At 47.2% G+C, this 14,419-nt stretch overlaps 1 protein-coding gene across 8 annotated transcripts; it reads right to left on the bottom strand.

The window, feature by feature from the left end:
- Positions 1-958: 958 nt before the first annotated feature.
- Positions 959-13,748, bottom strand: LOC112304951 (olfactory receptor 2B11). Of its 8 annotated transcripts, none has more exons than XR_008425231.1 (5): positions 13,358-13,748; positions 11,123-11,192; positions 5,750-6,768; positions 2,012-4,985; positions 959-1,213 (listed from the first exon to the last, which is right to left on the bottom strand). XR_008425231.1 is itself a non-coding variant. In XM_053912119.1 (4 exons), exon 3 carries the CDS (start codon positions 6,746-6,748, stop codon positions 5,792-5,794), a length of 957 nt encoding a protein of 318 aa, XP_053768094.1. In that variant the 5' UTR covers positions 6,749-6,768; positions 11,123-11,367; positions 13,523-13,748; the 3' UTR covers positions 1,678-4,985; positions 5,750-5,791. The 8 variants fall into 8 exon arrangements, 2 of the variants coding, with proteins under 2 accessions (XP_053768094.1, XP_053768093.1); XR_008425230.1 differs by having other exon boundaries at positions 11,123-11,367; positions 13,523-13,748; XR_008425232.1 differs by having other exon boundaries at positions 11,123-11,347; positions 13,523-13,748.
- Between the last annotated feature and the right edge of the window lie 671 nt (positions 13,749-14,419).

Raw genomic sequence — 14,419 nt, 5'->3', positions numbered from 1 at the left:
TTTGATGGTTGCCAGATGGGAGGACAGTTGGGGGCCATGAGTGAAAAAGGTGAAAGGATTAAGAGGTACAAATTGATAGTTACAGAATAGTCATGGGGATATAAAGTACACATAGGGAATAGAGCAGCCAAAGAACATATATGCATGACCCATGGACACGGACCATGGTGTGGGGATTGTTTGAGGGAATGTGGTGGGCCTGGGTGCAGGGGGGTAAAGGGTGCAAAATTGGGACAACTGAAATAGCATAATCAATAAAACATAATTTAAAAAAAAAGAAAGAGGCTGCAGATTGTGCCAGTCACATGGTTGATGATTTAATCAATCATGTCTGTTAACGAAACCCCCATAAGACACTGGGGCCTTGGCACATTTTCCTGGTTGGCATGCACACTGATCTGCTGGGAGGTGGCACACTCTGACTCTCCAGGGACAGGTCACAGAAGCTCTTCATCCCCCCAAAGCAGACCTGGCCCTGTGCAGTTCTGCTATTTCTCTGTTTGTGTCTCATGAAATGGTCATCAGAAGCATAGTGCTTTCATTGAGTTATCAGACCCCTTCTAGGAAGTCACTAAACCTGAAGCATGGGCAAGTTTACATGAGTCAGAAGTGTGGGTGGTCCCTGAGACTTACAGTTGGCATTTGAAGCTCAGGAAGTCTGGAGTGACTGAGCTCCTTGAACCTGTGGGGCCTGTGCCAACTTAAGTGCTAGTGTCAACATTGGATTGGGTTTTTGGACACCTGGTTTGAAAGGAGGTGCTGGGGTTTGCATGTAGGGTCCCAATGCTCCACTCACCTTCCACCTTGGGCAGGTTCCTCCACTTTTCTTTATGTGTAAAAATGCATAAGTGTGAGGCAAATATAGGTTTACAGTTGTGAGTATGAAACTGTTTATTCTTGTATTATTACTTATTAATTATTGTGATATTTTCCATATCAACTGTGAACCTACTTTTGCCCCACCCTGTATAATGATTATATCCACTTTATTTGTGTTCAGACTTAGAATTACCAGTGCACTTAGAACAGTCCCCAGAATATGATGAAGTCTGTTTACCTCTTTTTCCCCTCTCACTTCCTCTGAGGGTTAATCTCATAGTAAGATCATAGGTTAAAGGCCTGGGCAGCATTCTTGGTGGATTGGAGAACTCAGTTTAGAATGAGGTTTCTCATTTCTGACCCAGGAAAGATGGAGAGGTTTGTTCTTGTGACCCTGAAAAGGCAAAATGTGTCTGTTTTCATGCCTCGTGATTTGATGTTTAGCTGTATCCAGAATTACCTTAACAGACCCATAAGCTAAATTTTAGGAATTAATATTGATGCCTCAAGCATAAGAATATCTGCTATTGTTAACTCCTTTCATTAGTGTCTTCAGTACCTTGGCCCATGCTGCATATTCTAGTTAAGGAGTTGTCAGGTGAGAGTCATGCTCTTCAGTATCTCAGAGCAGGGCCAGCAGCCAGAGTACAGTCACGTGACAGAAACCAGACCAGCTGTTTTAACAGAGGAAATGTAAGAAAAAAAGATTGCTAGCAAAAGTAAAGCCTTTGGCTGTGTGGATCATGAAAAGCTATGGGCTGCTCTGGCAGACCTGGGTGTGCCTCAGCACTTAAGCAACCTGGTGTGTAACCTGTGCTGTGGACAGGAGGCCCTGCCAGGACAGAGCATGGAGAGACAGAATGGCTGCCTGTTGGCAAAGGGTTCAAACCAGAGAGCACGTTATCTTCCTATTTGTATAATCTGAATGCAGAACACATATGGAAAACTGGACTAAACTCAGAGGAAGGAATGGGAACTGGTGGAAGAAATAGTGATAATGTAAGACATTCAGATGGCGCCATCCCACGGGAGCAAACAGCAGTGATGTGAAACTTCTGATGAAAGTGAAGGAAGACAGTGACAAAGCAGGACTGCATTTGAACATCAGGGGGACAAAAATCAAAACTGCAGAAGAAATACACAACCTTAACATAGACAATGAGGACAGTGAAAGTGTTAAAGATGTGCTTACCTTCTTTCAGTCAATGAAAATGGAGACTGCAGCCAAGAAATCAAGGGAAGGCTGGGATTCAGAAAGGCAGCGATGGGAGAATTGGGAAAGGTCACCAAGGACAAAGATGTGTCACTAGAGGCCAAGGCTAAGGCCATCCGCATCCTCATATTCTTGATTACTGTGCACAGATGTGAAAGTTGGACAGTGAAAAAGGCTGATAGGAAAAATTGATTCCTTTGAAATGTGGTGGTGGGGGAGAGCTCTAGGGAGACCCTGGACCACCAAGAAAATGAACAAGTGGGTCCTTGTTGCAAATGAAGCCTGAAACATCACTGGAGGAAAAACGACAAAACTGAAGCTGTTCTATGTCAGATACATCATGAGAAGTCAGATTCTTTGGAAAAGACAATAATGCTGGGGAAAAAATAGAAGGCAGCAGGGAAAAAGGAGGACCAAGTATGAGATTGATGATTTCCTAAAAGCTGTGGGCCTGAGTTGTCAGGAGCTGCACAAGGCTGTTGAGGACAGGACACTGTGGACGTCACTCATCAGTAGTCAGAGCTGACTCAAGGGCACATAATGACAACAATGTTTAATCAGGGACTGGCTACCTGAAGAGAGAAAAAAACATCTTCATGGAAGGAGTGACTTTCTTGAGCAGGGAGATCAGATTCATTAGAACTTAGACATTTAGAGGAGAGTCCCGTGGAGTCGACTCCAGGTCTTTGAGAAGGGAGAACTGCTGAGCTGATGTTGGTGCCCCTGAGGGGAAAGAAGGCTGGTTGTGCAAATGTTGCAAACCCAAGTCAGCTGCTGGAATGAGCTGCCACCTCCAGCATGAAGCAGCATTGCTGAGGTGGCATCAGGACAAAGCACAACAGGATGTGCTAAGTCCTTCTCTCCTGCAGCCTGGAAGTCTGACAGCAGGGTCTCCAGCCAGAATAGTTTACAGGAAGCAAACCGACAAGCGGAAGTCTTCTCCTCAGAGTCCCACGTCTGCGTCACAAAGAGGAAGACGGGGTCAACTTGCTGTCGAGAGACAATAGCTTCATAGCTGGCACAGATTACTGGGAATGGAGCACGGATATGAAGAAGCAAACATGAGAATTGAGTGTGTGCACCAGGGGTAATTAGGAGAGGATTCAGGAGCTGGGAGTGAGGAAACAGAGGAGGAGAATTTCTGACATTTCTACTCTGTGAAGGATTCTTCATGCAGCAAACAGGACTGCAGTTCGAAAGGAAGACGATAAATCTTAGTTTAGCTTGAGGTTAAGATCATGATTCTGGTGTTCTTGCTGGGCATTTCTCCTGTTTTGAAGTGAGCTTGGGGTAAAGTTAGGGAATGAAAGAAGGAATTCTCATGATGCACCAGCAGGGACATCTATTCAGCATCACTCAATGCTATTGGTTGTTACTATGTTGTCCAGATGGTCAAATGTATTTATCAATCATAAAAATGCCCCTCTGAACCACGCTCTCAATGGTAGTACAGCAGTGCATTCAAAGTGTGTGTCTCGACTCCCGTGGTAAATAGTGAGAAACGAGAAATAATCTAAGGACTTACTTAACTGTGCCTCCACCCCAGAATAAAGCGAATGCAGCAAGACTCATGTGTTCCCATGAAGAAACATAAGATGGTTAAATTCATCCAAAAGAATTTCACTAAACCACACATAGAATGAAAAATATACTTTTCTCTTTAACTGGGGAAAGGAGGCTGCATGAGAACATGTCTTGATTCAACTTCGACAACAACGATAGTTTTGAAGGAGTGCCTGGGGAGCACACATTGTGTCCTCTCTTCTTCATGAGTGTTTTCCACACTTCTCCAGAACGTACTCATAAAAGCAGAGGACAGTGAATTCCAGGGCCCTTTCCATAATACAGAGCAGAGCACCAGAGTATACAAAATGATTGAAGTCTTGGGTTTCATTATAAAAATATATCCTCACTTTCTATCTATGATATCAGTTTATTATAATGGAAGCATGCTTTAATTTAATTATCAGTTATTTAAATATTTTCCCCTATAACATTGAATAACATTGATGCTTCTGGAAAATTCACCCTGTATATCTTGTGGATTTACACAACTCTGATATTTAATATTCTAGGGGTTCCTGGCATCCCAGCTATCTCTTGCTCCCTGCCAAACCACCCCAAACTTAGTGACTTAGAATAACAACCATTTTATTCTATTTCACAATTTGTGGGTTAGGAATTGGGGCAGAGTTCTGCTCAGAGTTTCTGCTGCTCCTTTACCAAGGCCTTCGGGTGACATTTAACTACTGGGCAGGCTGCTCAGGTGGGTCTAGAATAGCTCCTGGTGAGAAAACACTCATGGCCACCTCCCTAGCATGGCTGTGTTAGGGAAGCTAGACTTGTCCCTTGGTCACCGAGTGTCCCAGAGAGAGTAGCACTAGTTGGAAGCTCCCAGGTTTCTTATGATCTTGCTCTGAAGACCTAGAATATCATTGTCACTTCATCCAAACGGTCTCCACCTGTCACTGTGAGGGACAGGAGAGGCTTTGAGGCCACCTTTAATCTGGTACATCTAGTTTGAGAAACCGAGTGCTCACTACTCTCAGTGTGTCCTGGAGTTAGGCCAGATCACTCCACAGCTACATGTATGGATTGCCTCTCTTCACATCCATGTCACGTTGGTTTCACTGAATTGTCTTGGCCTCTGCTACCAGGAAGAGTTACAAGAAACACCCACATGTGTCATTATGAGTGTTCACAGAGGTAGTTCTGAAGGGCTTTCGGCTTCTATCCAGGCGCTGCTCGGTGCCAGCCCAGGGAAAACTGCTCTGTGGTCTGGGTACCAGGAACAGCCATGGCTCCTCCATGTTTCTCAAGTCCTGCAGCTCTGTGATTTCTATTTCCTCTTTGCCTTTACTCCGGTAAAACTTCTTCAGTTTTCCCTTTTGTCCTAATTGCTATATATTTATTATAGCAATTTTACTTTTTATGCTTGCTTAGTATATGACATCTATGGCAGGGAGATAAAAGCAAATAAATTAAGTATAAATAAATAGAAATATTAGCTATTACAATGACTTAGAACTTGTTATTTAATGTTGTACTGTCCTTCAGTATGATTGTGTTTGTATTTTGTGTTCTCAACTAGAAAGTATTCTTGGTGTTAGGTAACAGAATACCCATAAAACCCAACACCGAGTCTTATACAACTGTGGTTAACATGCTTGTCCTTGGTCACAGGTAGTGGCGAGGACAAAAGTTGAACTATGGAAAGAAACATCATCTCAGTTCATGGGAAGAAGAAGTGATCTACTTCATTTTTGGAATTGTTTTCAAAGTCATGTAAAATTTATGGAGGTTTAAATCTAGAGTGAAGGAGGCAAAATTATTATAAGTAATATAAGATTAGTTTCAGTTTCACATTATGTTTAGTTAACAGTATGAGAAATGAAGAGAGAAGATTGGAAAGAGGCAAATGGGGGAAAATAGAAGAAAAATAGGAAGAAGACTAGAAGGAGAAAGACTCAAGAACTTAGGAATTAAATAACTGGACAAATACTTATTGAATGCCAATTCTCTTTCAACAATTTCTAAAAACACATGGCCTCTTAGAATGAAAGACTGTGGGGACAGGTGGAACATAGGTGCTGTGACCACACAGGAGGAGAGATGTTTTGGACAGGGGACTAGGGGGAATCCTGAAATCTCTAAAACACCTTACACTGTTTGCTTATTGGCTCCTAAAGCGAGAGATTCTCTGAGCACAGGGCCCACCTGCTGGGGCTGTGGCCATGGAGGGGGCCCCGGCCCAGGTCTTCACCTTCTGCAGAGCCGCCACAGCTTTGCCAGCAGTTTTCTCAGAGCTCTCTTCACATCCTTGTTCCTCAGGGTGTAGATGAAGGGATTGAGGGTGGGGGTGATGATGGAGTAGAAGAGGGAGATAAACTTGCCCTGCTCTTGGGAGTAGCTGGCCGGGGGCTGCAGGTACATGTAGATGGCAGGAAGGTAGAAGAGGGAGACCACTGCCAGGTGGGAGGAGCAGGTCCCAATGGCCTTGTGCCGAGCCTTGGAAGACTGGATCCGGAGCACTGCCCGGGCGATGAAGCCATAGGAGAGCAGGATGAGTGCCAAGGGGACCAGCACAAAGACGGCCACCAGTACGGCCAGCGTGGCATCATTCACGGTGGTGTCAGCACAGGACAGCTTGATCATAGCTGGCACCTCACAGAAGAAGTTGTCTAGCACCTGCCGCCCACAGAAAGGCAACTGCACTGTCAAGACTACCTGAACCAGGGAGTTGCCAAAGCCACTTAGCCAGGCCACGGCCACGAGCTGCTGACAGAGAGGGCGGTGCATGATGAGGGCATAGCGCAGGGGCTCGCAGATGGCCACAATTCGGTCCAGAGCCATGGCAGCCAGCACGATGCACTCGGTGCATCCCAGCCAGTGGAAAATTGCATACTGTACTGTGCAGCCCCCGTAGCTGATGGTCTTCCTGGAGCCTCCCAGGTTGACCAGCATCTGGGGGACCGTGGTAGTGGTAAAGCAGAGGTCCAGGAAGGAGAGGTGGCTGAGGAAGAGGTACATGGGGCTGTGAAGCTGGGGGTCCAGCCGGGACACTAGGATGATGGCAATATTCCCCAAAATGGCAAGAATGTAGGACATCAGGAGGACCACAAAGAGAGGGAGTTCTAGCCATGGCCTGCCAGAAACACCCAGGAGGATGAAGTCCCTGGGAGGACCCCCCAGGAAGCTCTGGTTGTCAGGTCTCATGGTGAGGCATTTTCTGGCACCTGTGATGAATCAAAAAAGTCAGACGGAATTAAACCTGAGAAAGGAACTGTCTTCCTAAGTCTGTGCCTGTGCTTCCCCACACAGGTTCCACCTGGCTTTCCTCCAGGAACACACGGAGATGTGGGGCAGAAGTCAGAACCGGGGGGCAGAACAGCTGCAGGTGTGTCCTGATCTACTTCCTACTCTGTGAGCTTGACTATGCCTTGTAATGTCTGTCCTTCAATGTCTGCACCTGAAACAAGGGCAGAGCATGCCTGCTTCAGCTCTAGAGTCTTTGGGATGATACAGGGACATTACCTTTGTAAAAGCATAGCATTTGGACAATTTTCTTCCAATTTGGTCAAAGTCTGCCATAGCTCCATCACCCTTAGAATGTTTGTCTTGTCTCTACACACACATTGACAAGGAATTTACCACTTTGTTAGGCTTCCTGTTTTGCATTTCGGAGGTGGAGGTGGGAGGAAGGTGAGTGGTGGCATGAGGTGAGCTTAAGGGCTCTATGTAAGCAACTGGGGGGTCCTCACTATGAACACACCCTGGCCCTCTGCGCCACGCCAGTCGCTCCCTCCATGACCCTCACACACAGACAGCACTGACCCTCACTGTGGCAGCAAGGAGAGCACAGTCTGACATCCTCTGAGTCCCCGGGGGGAGGAGCTAAGTCACTCCTACCCCTGACTTGACACCTGGTGTGACCCCAGAGGAGAGGCTTTGAGCACAGGGCCAAAGATGTTGATGAGACAAGGAACAGAGCCCCTGGTGTTGGCTGCCACAGGATCAGATGGCCTCCAGGCCAGTTTGGACGTTTGAATTCCATGCACAGCTTCCTCTCAGAGTTGGAAAATACAGCGATTTGGTTCCAGCCTCCAACCGCCTACACTCTCCCCAGAACTGTACTCCTTCAAGTTCATGATGGGGATGATATAGTCACGTAGGACTGAAAGTACATTGAATCCTGTCTGCAGGCCATTTGTGACGCATTCATTTTTAGTTTTTTATTTGGTGCTTCATGCACAAACTATGAAATGCATGGAGATCTGCTCAGGTTGGGTGCTGCAACAAGCACCCCCACCCCACTTCCCAGATTCTGAAGAACTCTAGGACTATTTGAAAGCAATTCAAACTCTGGGGCTTAAATGGGTAAAAACGTGCAACTTGCCTTTCTTCCTGTGTTGTTTCAAAACTACATGCCATTTGCTAGAAAGTCCCTATATTGTTGTGGAACACCCAATTACTGCAATTCTTCCCACTATTCTATTAAAAATATGTCTAGGGTAAACCTCAGAGAATCTGATTATTTTATCACTAATGGGAGTGCAGGACCCCGGTTCTGATATAGTGAGCCGGGCAGGGCAAAATCAGAACAGCCCACTTTTTAAGATTAAAAAGCAATTATGCCATATCTCTTTCTTAAATTTCTGATTCTAAGATTTCTTCTCAGAGTCTAAACTGAGCAAGAAAAGGAAATGTTGCAGAAATAATGCGGAAAGATAAAAGGATGAAGGGACTAAGAAAGTTAGAGGGCCACATAGACATAGGCCACACGTGATAAATACAAATTACTAGGTGCTCACCCATGAACCAGGTGCTATGATAACACCTCCATAAGGTATCTGAGTTAGTCCTTTCACGACTCAGTGACGTGTGTGTCTTTTACCCCAGTTTGACTGTGATATGAGAGGTGTGGGGATGATAGCTGGTATCCCTTAGATTATTCACACGGCAGGGAGCAGCAAAGCCAAGACTGAAAACTAAGGTGTAGAGAACCAAAATGGCAGTGTAGGTAGACACACTGTGCCTCCTCGTAAACCAGAACTGACAGAAAAATCGAACTGCAAGGAAGTCCGACACCAAGTGGATAAAAGAGAAACATACATCCAGACTAGTAGGAGGGGTGGAGACAGGCACCTGGGCGGAGAGGACTCACGTGGCCGTAGCTGGACTGGGACTGGCGGAGTGTGGGACAAACGGGGCAGGCAGTCTGACCACTAGCAAACCCTGCGGCCCCACATTCATGCACAGATAAACCGAGAGGGCCGGACTCAGAGTGGCAGAGAATGGGGCAGGCAGAGCGACGGGTAGCACCCCGCGGCCCCACACTCGCGCAGAGATAAACCGGGAAGAACAGTGGGGAGCAAAGCAGACTGCGTAACCCAGGGTTCCAGCGCAGGGAAATAAAGCCTCAGACCTCTGACTGAAAGAGCCCATGGGGGTTGGGGCGGCATCAGGAGAGACTCTCAGCCTCACAGGAGAGGTTGTTGGAGAAACCCACCGGGGCCTAGAGCGTGCACAAGCCCACCCACTCGGGAACCAGCACCAGAGGGGCCCAGTTTGATTGTGGGTAGTGGAGTGAAAGACTGAAATCCGGTGAAGAGTGGAGCAGGCACCACTGCTCCCTCTGGGCCCCTCCCCCACATACAGCGTCACAGCCCAGCGACCAGCATTACCCCGCCCCGGGGAACACCTAAGGCTCTGCCCCTTTAAGTAACAGATGCGCCAAGACCAAAAAAAAAAAAAAAAAAAAAAAAAGGCCCAAATGACAGAACACTTCAAAGCTCCAGAAAAAAATACAACTAAGCAAGGAAGAGATAGCCAACCTATCGGATGCACAGTTCAAAACACTGGTTATCAAGACGCTCACAGAATTGGTTGAATTTGTTCAAAAACTAGATGAAAAAATGAAGCCTATGCTAAGAGAAACAAAGGAAAATGTACAGGGAACCAATAGTGATGTGAAGGAAACTGGGACTCAAATCAACGGTGTGGACCAGAAGGAAGAAAGAAACATCCAACCAGAAAAGAATGAAGAAACAAGAATTCGGAAAAATGAGGAGAGGCTTAGGAACCTCTAGGACATCTTGAAACCTTCCAACATCCAAATTATAGGGGTGCCAGAAGGAGAAGAAGAAGACCAAGAAATTGAAAACTTATTTGAACAAATAATGAAGGAGAACTTCCCTAACCTGGCAAAGGAAATAGACCTCCAGGAAGTCCAGGAAGCTCAGAGAGTCCCAAAGAAGCTGGACCCAAGGAGGAACACACCAAGGCACATCATCATTACATTATCCAAGATTAAAGAGAAGGAGAGAATCTTAGAAGCAGCAAGAGAAAAGGAGACCGTTACCTACAAAGGGGTTCCCATAAGACTGTCAGCTGATTTCTCCAAAGAGACCTTACAGGCAAGAAGGGAGTGGCAAGAAGGATTCCAAGTCATGAAAGTCAAGGGCCTACATCCAAGATTACTGTATCCATCAAAGCTATCATTTAGAATGAAAGGGCAGATAAAGTGCTTCTCAGATAAGGTCAAGTTAAAGGAGTTCATCATCACCAAGCCCTTATTATATGAAATGTTAAAGGGATTTATCTAAGAAAAAGAAGATAAAAAATATGAACAGTAGAAATGACAGCAAACTCACAGTTATTAACAACCACACCTAAAACCAAAACAAAACTAAGCAAACAGCTAGAACAGAAACAGAACCACAGAAATGAAGATCACATGGAGGGTTGTCAATAGGGGAGTGGGGGGGGGGGGAAGATACAGAGAATAAGTAGCATAGATGATAGGTGGAAAATAGACAGGAGGAGGGTAAGAATAGTGTAGGAAATGTAGAAGCCAAAGAACTTATAAGTATGACCCATGGACATGAACAATAGGAGGCGAATGTGGGAGGGAGGGGGTGGGCAGGATGGAGTTGAGTGAAGGGGCGGAAATGGGACAACTGTAATAGCATAATCAATAAATATATCAAAAAAGAAAAAAGTTACGGTGTAGCTCTTCACCATTATTCTCTCCAGCAGCTTGCCATTTAAAAAGTGGTTGGTGAAAAGCATTACTGTAAATGGCTGAGACAGAGAGAAGGCCTGAAAGAGGAGAGTTACGTCACCAGAAGGAAAGGGGCACAGGAAGCCCAGAGAGGCGTTTTATAATTTCCAGTTCAGTGCACCAGGCACGTGTGAGTGTGTGTGCGCACCGACACTCACACCCTCACACACCTGCCCACCACCATCCAGCCCTTCCCACAGGGAGCTCTGCTTCAGATGGGCCCTTCGCACTCCCTTGACCCTTCCTCCCATTCCTCCAGAGGGCCCCCACCCATGGCCCCCGCCCCCAGGACCAGCCCCTTCAGCCTAATCTATGCTGCCTCTGCATTGGTCACCCTGACTCAAAGCAGCCAAGTGATGTCTAACAACATCCTACTCCTCCCTCACTGCATTTCACCAGTGGCTGTGGCCTAGGCAGGTCTGTGCACACTCTTGCCCCCACCTTCCCGGGCAGGCAGCACCCTCCAGACCCCTTGGCATCCACTGTCTCCCTGAGGGAGTCCCCTCCCTGTCCCAGCCGTCACTCACCTTCACAGTACAGTTGTCTTTCTCAGAGTCAGGGCTACAGAGCCAAGCTGTCATTGGGTCTGCCAGGCACCTAACACAGAAAGAGGTTGTCTCTGTCAACAGTCCTGTGGTGAGAGTAGGGGCTGCATTCTTCCCACGTGGCTCCCTGGCAGTCTCTTCTGACACCGTCACACCCCATGGGCCACTTTCATGACTGTCCTTACACCAGCCCACAGGCAGGCCAGGCTGTGAACACATGGATGGACCTGTGGTGTATATTGTTCTGTGTGACTTAGAATCCTTGGGACACATGCAGACATGTCATCCTATTGCCTGACATTTGACAGAACACCTCATTTGCTCCAACAAACAAGAAAGGAAATCTGGAAATAAGCTCATGGGGAGGGAAAACGATGAGGAGGCTATGGGCTTCGATTGCCTCTTGGCTCCAAAGACCTCTCTCTTCGACCTAAAATTCAGCCTGAATCTGCTGCCCAGATGACAGGGACAGGCCCAGTTTAGCTCCTGAGGCCATACCGTGTGGCAGGTGAGGGAGGTGGGGTCCTGGGGACAAGGCTTATGGTGATGACACTTTCCTCCACGGGTATTAACAGGGGCCCTTTCATCACAAAAAGAAGCAAGTGCTTTTCTCATGAGCAGTGTGTCTCTCCTGTCCAGGTGATAAGCTGATTCTTGAATGGAAGTTCTGATCAGAGTAAAACCAAGAAGCTGGCACACTAAGGGTCTGCACGTACCATCTGCACTGTGCCCTGCTCACTGTGATCTGCTCTCGCTCGCCCTGTCCCTCTGGGCCCACCGCGTCCCACTGCTGGGAATGTCCCCATCTTGCCCAGGGCACCTGGACTCTCCCTGCAGCTTCCTCAGAAAGCACCCTGGTGGTTTCCCCACTGTGTACCGTCTCCTGGGGTCTCCAAGTGAGAGGCTTTGAGGAGCACTGACAACTGTATCTTCACAAGGGACTGAGGCATAATTTTTCAAAGGGCTTTGATTTCAGACATTAAACAACATCTCCCTGACAAATAGCAGGAGAAGGGCAGTGAGCCAGCACTGGACACCATCTATCAGCCTGTGAACCAGGCACTAGGGACGCAGGCAGACTGAGACTTCAGAAGGGTTGGGGTCTTAGTCCTCCTCCAGGTCAGCGCTGGGGCATGACTCCAGGGTTTGAGCCACTGAAGCCCCCATTGCTGGTTCACACAAGGCAGACATTACCTCCTTGCAGGCCCCAGATGTGTAACCCGTGATCCCACATACATGTGTGACTTTTCGTTAAACATCCTGTGGAGCTGACACGTACTTAAGAACTTGCCTAATGGAAAACTTAATAATGTGCTTTATCATTTGCTAGTAATTCCCAATGTTAAATTTTACTGCTTGTGGAGACTGTAATTTCCTTACAAACAAGCATCTATCTTACATATTGTGTTGTTCAGAGCACTTAGAATGTGTGAGTAATGCAATTAAATTCATGGAATGATTACTGATTTTGTTAACAAACAGCTCCTTTTTCTGTGTGGCTCATAGCATCCTGGGCCCATCCGTGGTTCTCTCTGGTGGTGGTGGGAGGGAAAGGAGAGGAGGAGGAGCTGGAACATAGCAGGGTCGGCCCCCAGGACCCCCAAGGACAGGACACAAACCACATAAGGAGTTTGCCAGCCCCTGTAAGCCTCGCCTGTCACTGAGGCAGGGACAGTCCCCTCCTGCACATGCCGGCTCCCCGCTCATACTCCATTGCCTTTGTTCTTTAAATATTTCAATTAGCTACTAAAATTCAGCTCAAGACCTGCTTTCTCTGGGGAGGGTACTATTTGCATTACTCACTCCGTTCCTCTCATTTTCTCAGCCATGCTGGGCTTCATATTGTTTTTACGATGGTGACTCCGCATTGTCAAAAACACTGAGGAGCCACAGATCCGAGGCTCAGGGTCCTCACACACCTGGTAACACCCACCCTCCTGATGACTGTTACACCTAGATGTTAGTCCTAGATGACTGTTACAAGGTCTACCTAGAGGCAGGGACTGCATGTACCGCTCCTGCTGTCTTCTAGCCTGGAGTACACGATTTTACATGTGCTGCTGCTTCATGCACGGCCACTGGTCTGACCCACCTGTTCTCCATTTCCTGCCCCCTTGGTCTCCAGCACAGACCAGCACTCATACTGCTCTGGCCCGACCCACCTCTACTGCATTGTTCAGACTTTCGCTTATCTGGAGCAGAGGACTAAGCACTTACCTCCATAGTCCCTGGCTCCCAGAGGGCTTGGTTAAGGAACGGAGGCAGGCTGTGGTGGTCATAGCTGGGAGGGGCATTTAGGGATGGGTCATTGGAAATGCTCTTTGTATTCCAGGAAGACATGACCTGTTTGCTCAGATGAGGCTGCTAGGACGCTGCCCTTACCTGAGCCTCACCTTCTGAGCAGGTGTGCAGAGACTATTCTCAGTCTAGAAAAGTCTGCCTTCCATCACAGCGTGCTCATTGGGGTGACTCAGGGCTCTCTGGGTTCTGTCCAGGCGACGGATGAGATCTGTGGATCTACTCCAGCCTTCGTCCCTGGAGCACCTGCAGAGACTCTGGTACGGTGGAGAGAGCTCATGTGCTTATTGTCACGGACGTTACTTCTGAGGTTAAGTTTCTTAGGTGACAAGCCATCCTCGAGCCATGTACCCTTTTAAGTTTATCCCTCAGATTAAATTTGACCTCATCTTCTCCCTTCATTTCTATAAGGGCCCTGTTCTTTCTCCCCAGACATTGAGAGGAAAGCCTTGCTCTCCTCTGGCAGGGAAATTTCCCCTGATGTTTTGTTTAATTAGTATCTGAGGGTTAGTTCGTCTAATTGATGTAGTGCATGAGCTTGGTGTACTTGCAATTAATGGCAAATCCTAGAATCAGAGGAAATGGACCAATAATTAGGAATGAAGACGCTGTATTTTTAACTCTCTAGGGTAGGTGGGGCTTTCCCTAAAGTCAGAGTGGAAGTGTGACTTGTATAGCACGTCGGTCAGTCAGATGTGGACCCTGTGTATGCTCCAGCACCAAGCTCACCACTCATGTCTGTGTGCCTTTGAGCAGGTTACCTGGCCTCTCTGTGCCTCATTGGCCCCTTTGTCTCCAGCACAGACCAGAGAAGCACGGGAAGCATGCTCACTGCCCTTCATAGGCTGTTGCAAGTGCAAATTGGCTGAATTTTGTTAAGCACTCAGAACAGTGACTGGTGCTGAATGATCACATTGAATATTTTTCCTGACGACTACATATGCTCTCAGTGCCAGTTCTATTTGTCACATGGAGAGGAGG

This window comes from Desmodus rotundus, chromosome 9 (assembly GCF_022682495.2).
Source record: "Desmodus rotundus isolate HL8 chromosome 9, HLdesRot8A.1, whole genome shotgun sequence".
NCBI classification, from domain to species: Eukaryota; Metazoa; Chordata; class Mammalia; order Chiroptera; family Phyllostomidae; genus Desmodus; species Desmodus rotundus.
Note: the sequence above shows the minus strand (reverse complement) of the source record. Positions and strands in the feature narration are given on the sequence as shown.

Excerpts from the sequence above, each read along its gene's own strand:
- LOC112304951 (XM_053912119.1), bottom strand. The coding sequence starts at position 6,748 with ATGAGACCTGACAACCAGAGCTTCCTGGGGGGTCCTCCCAGGGACTTC.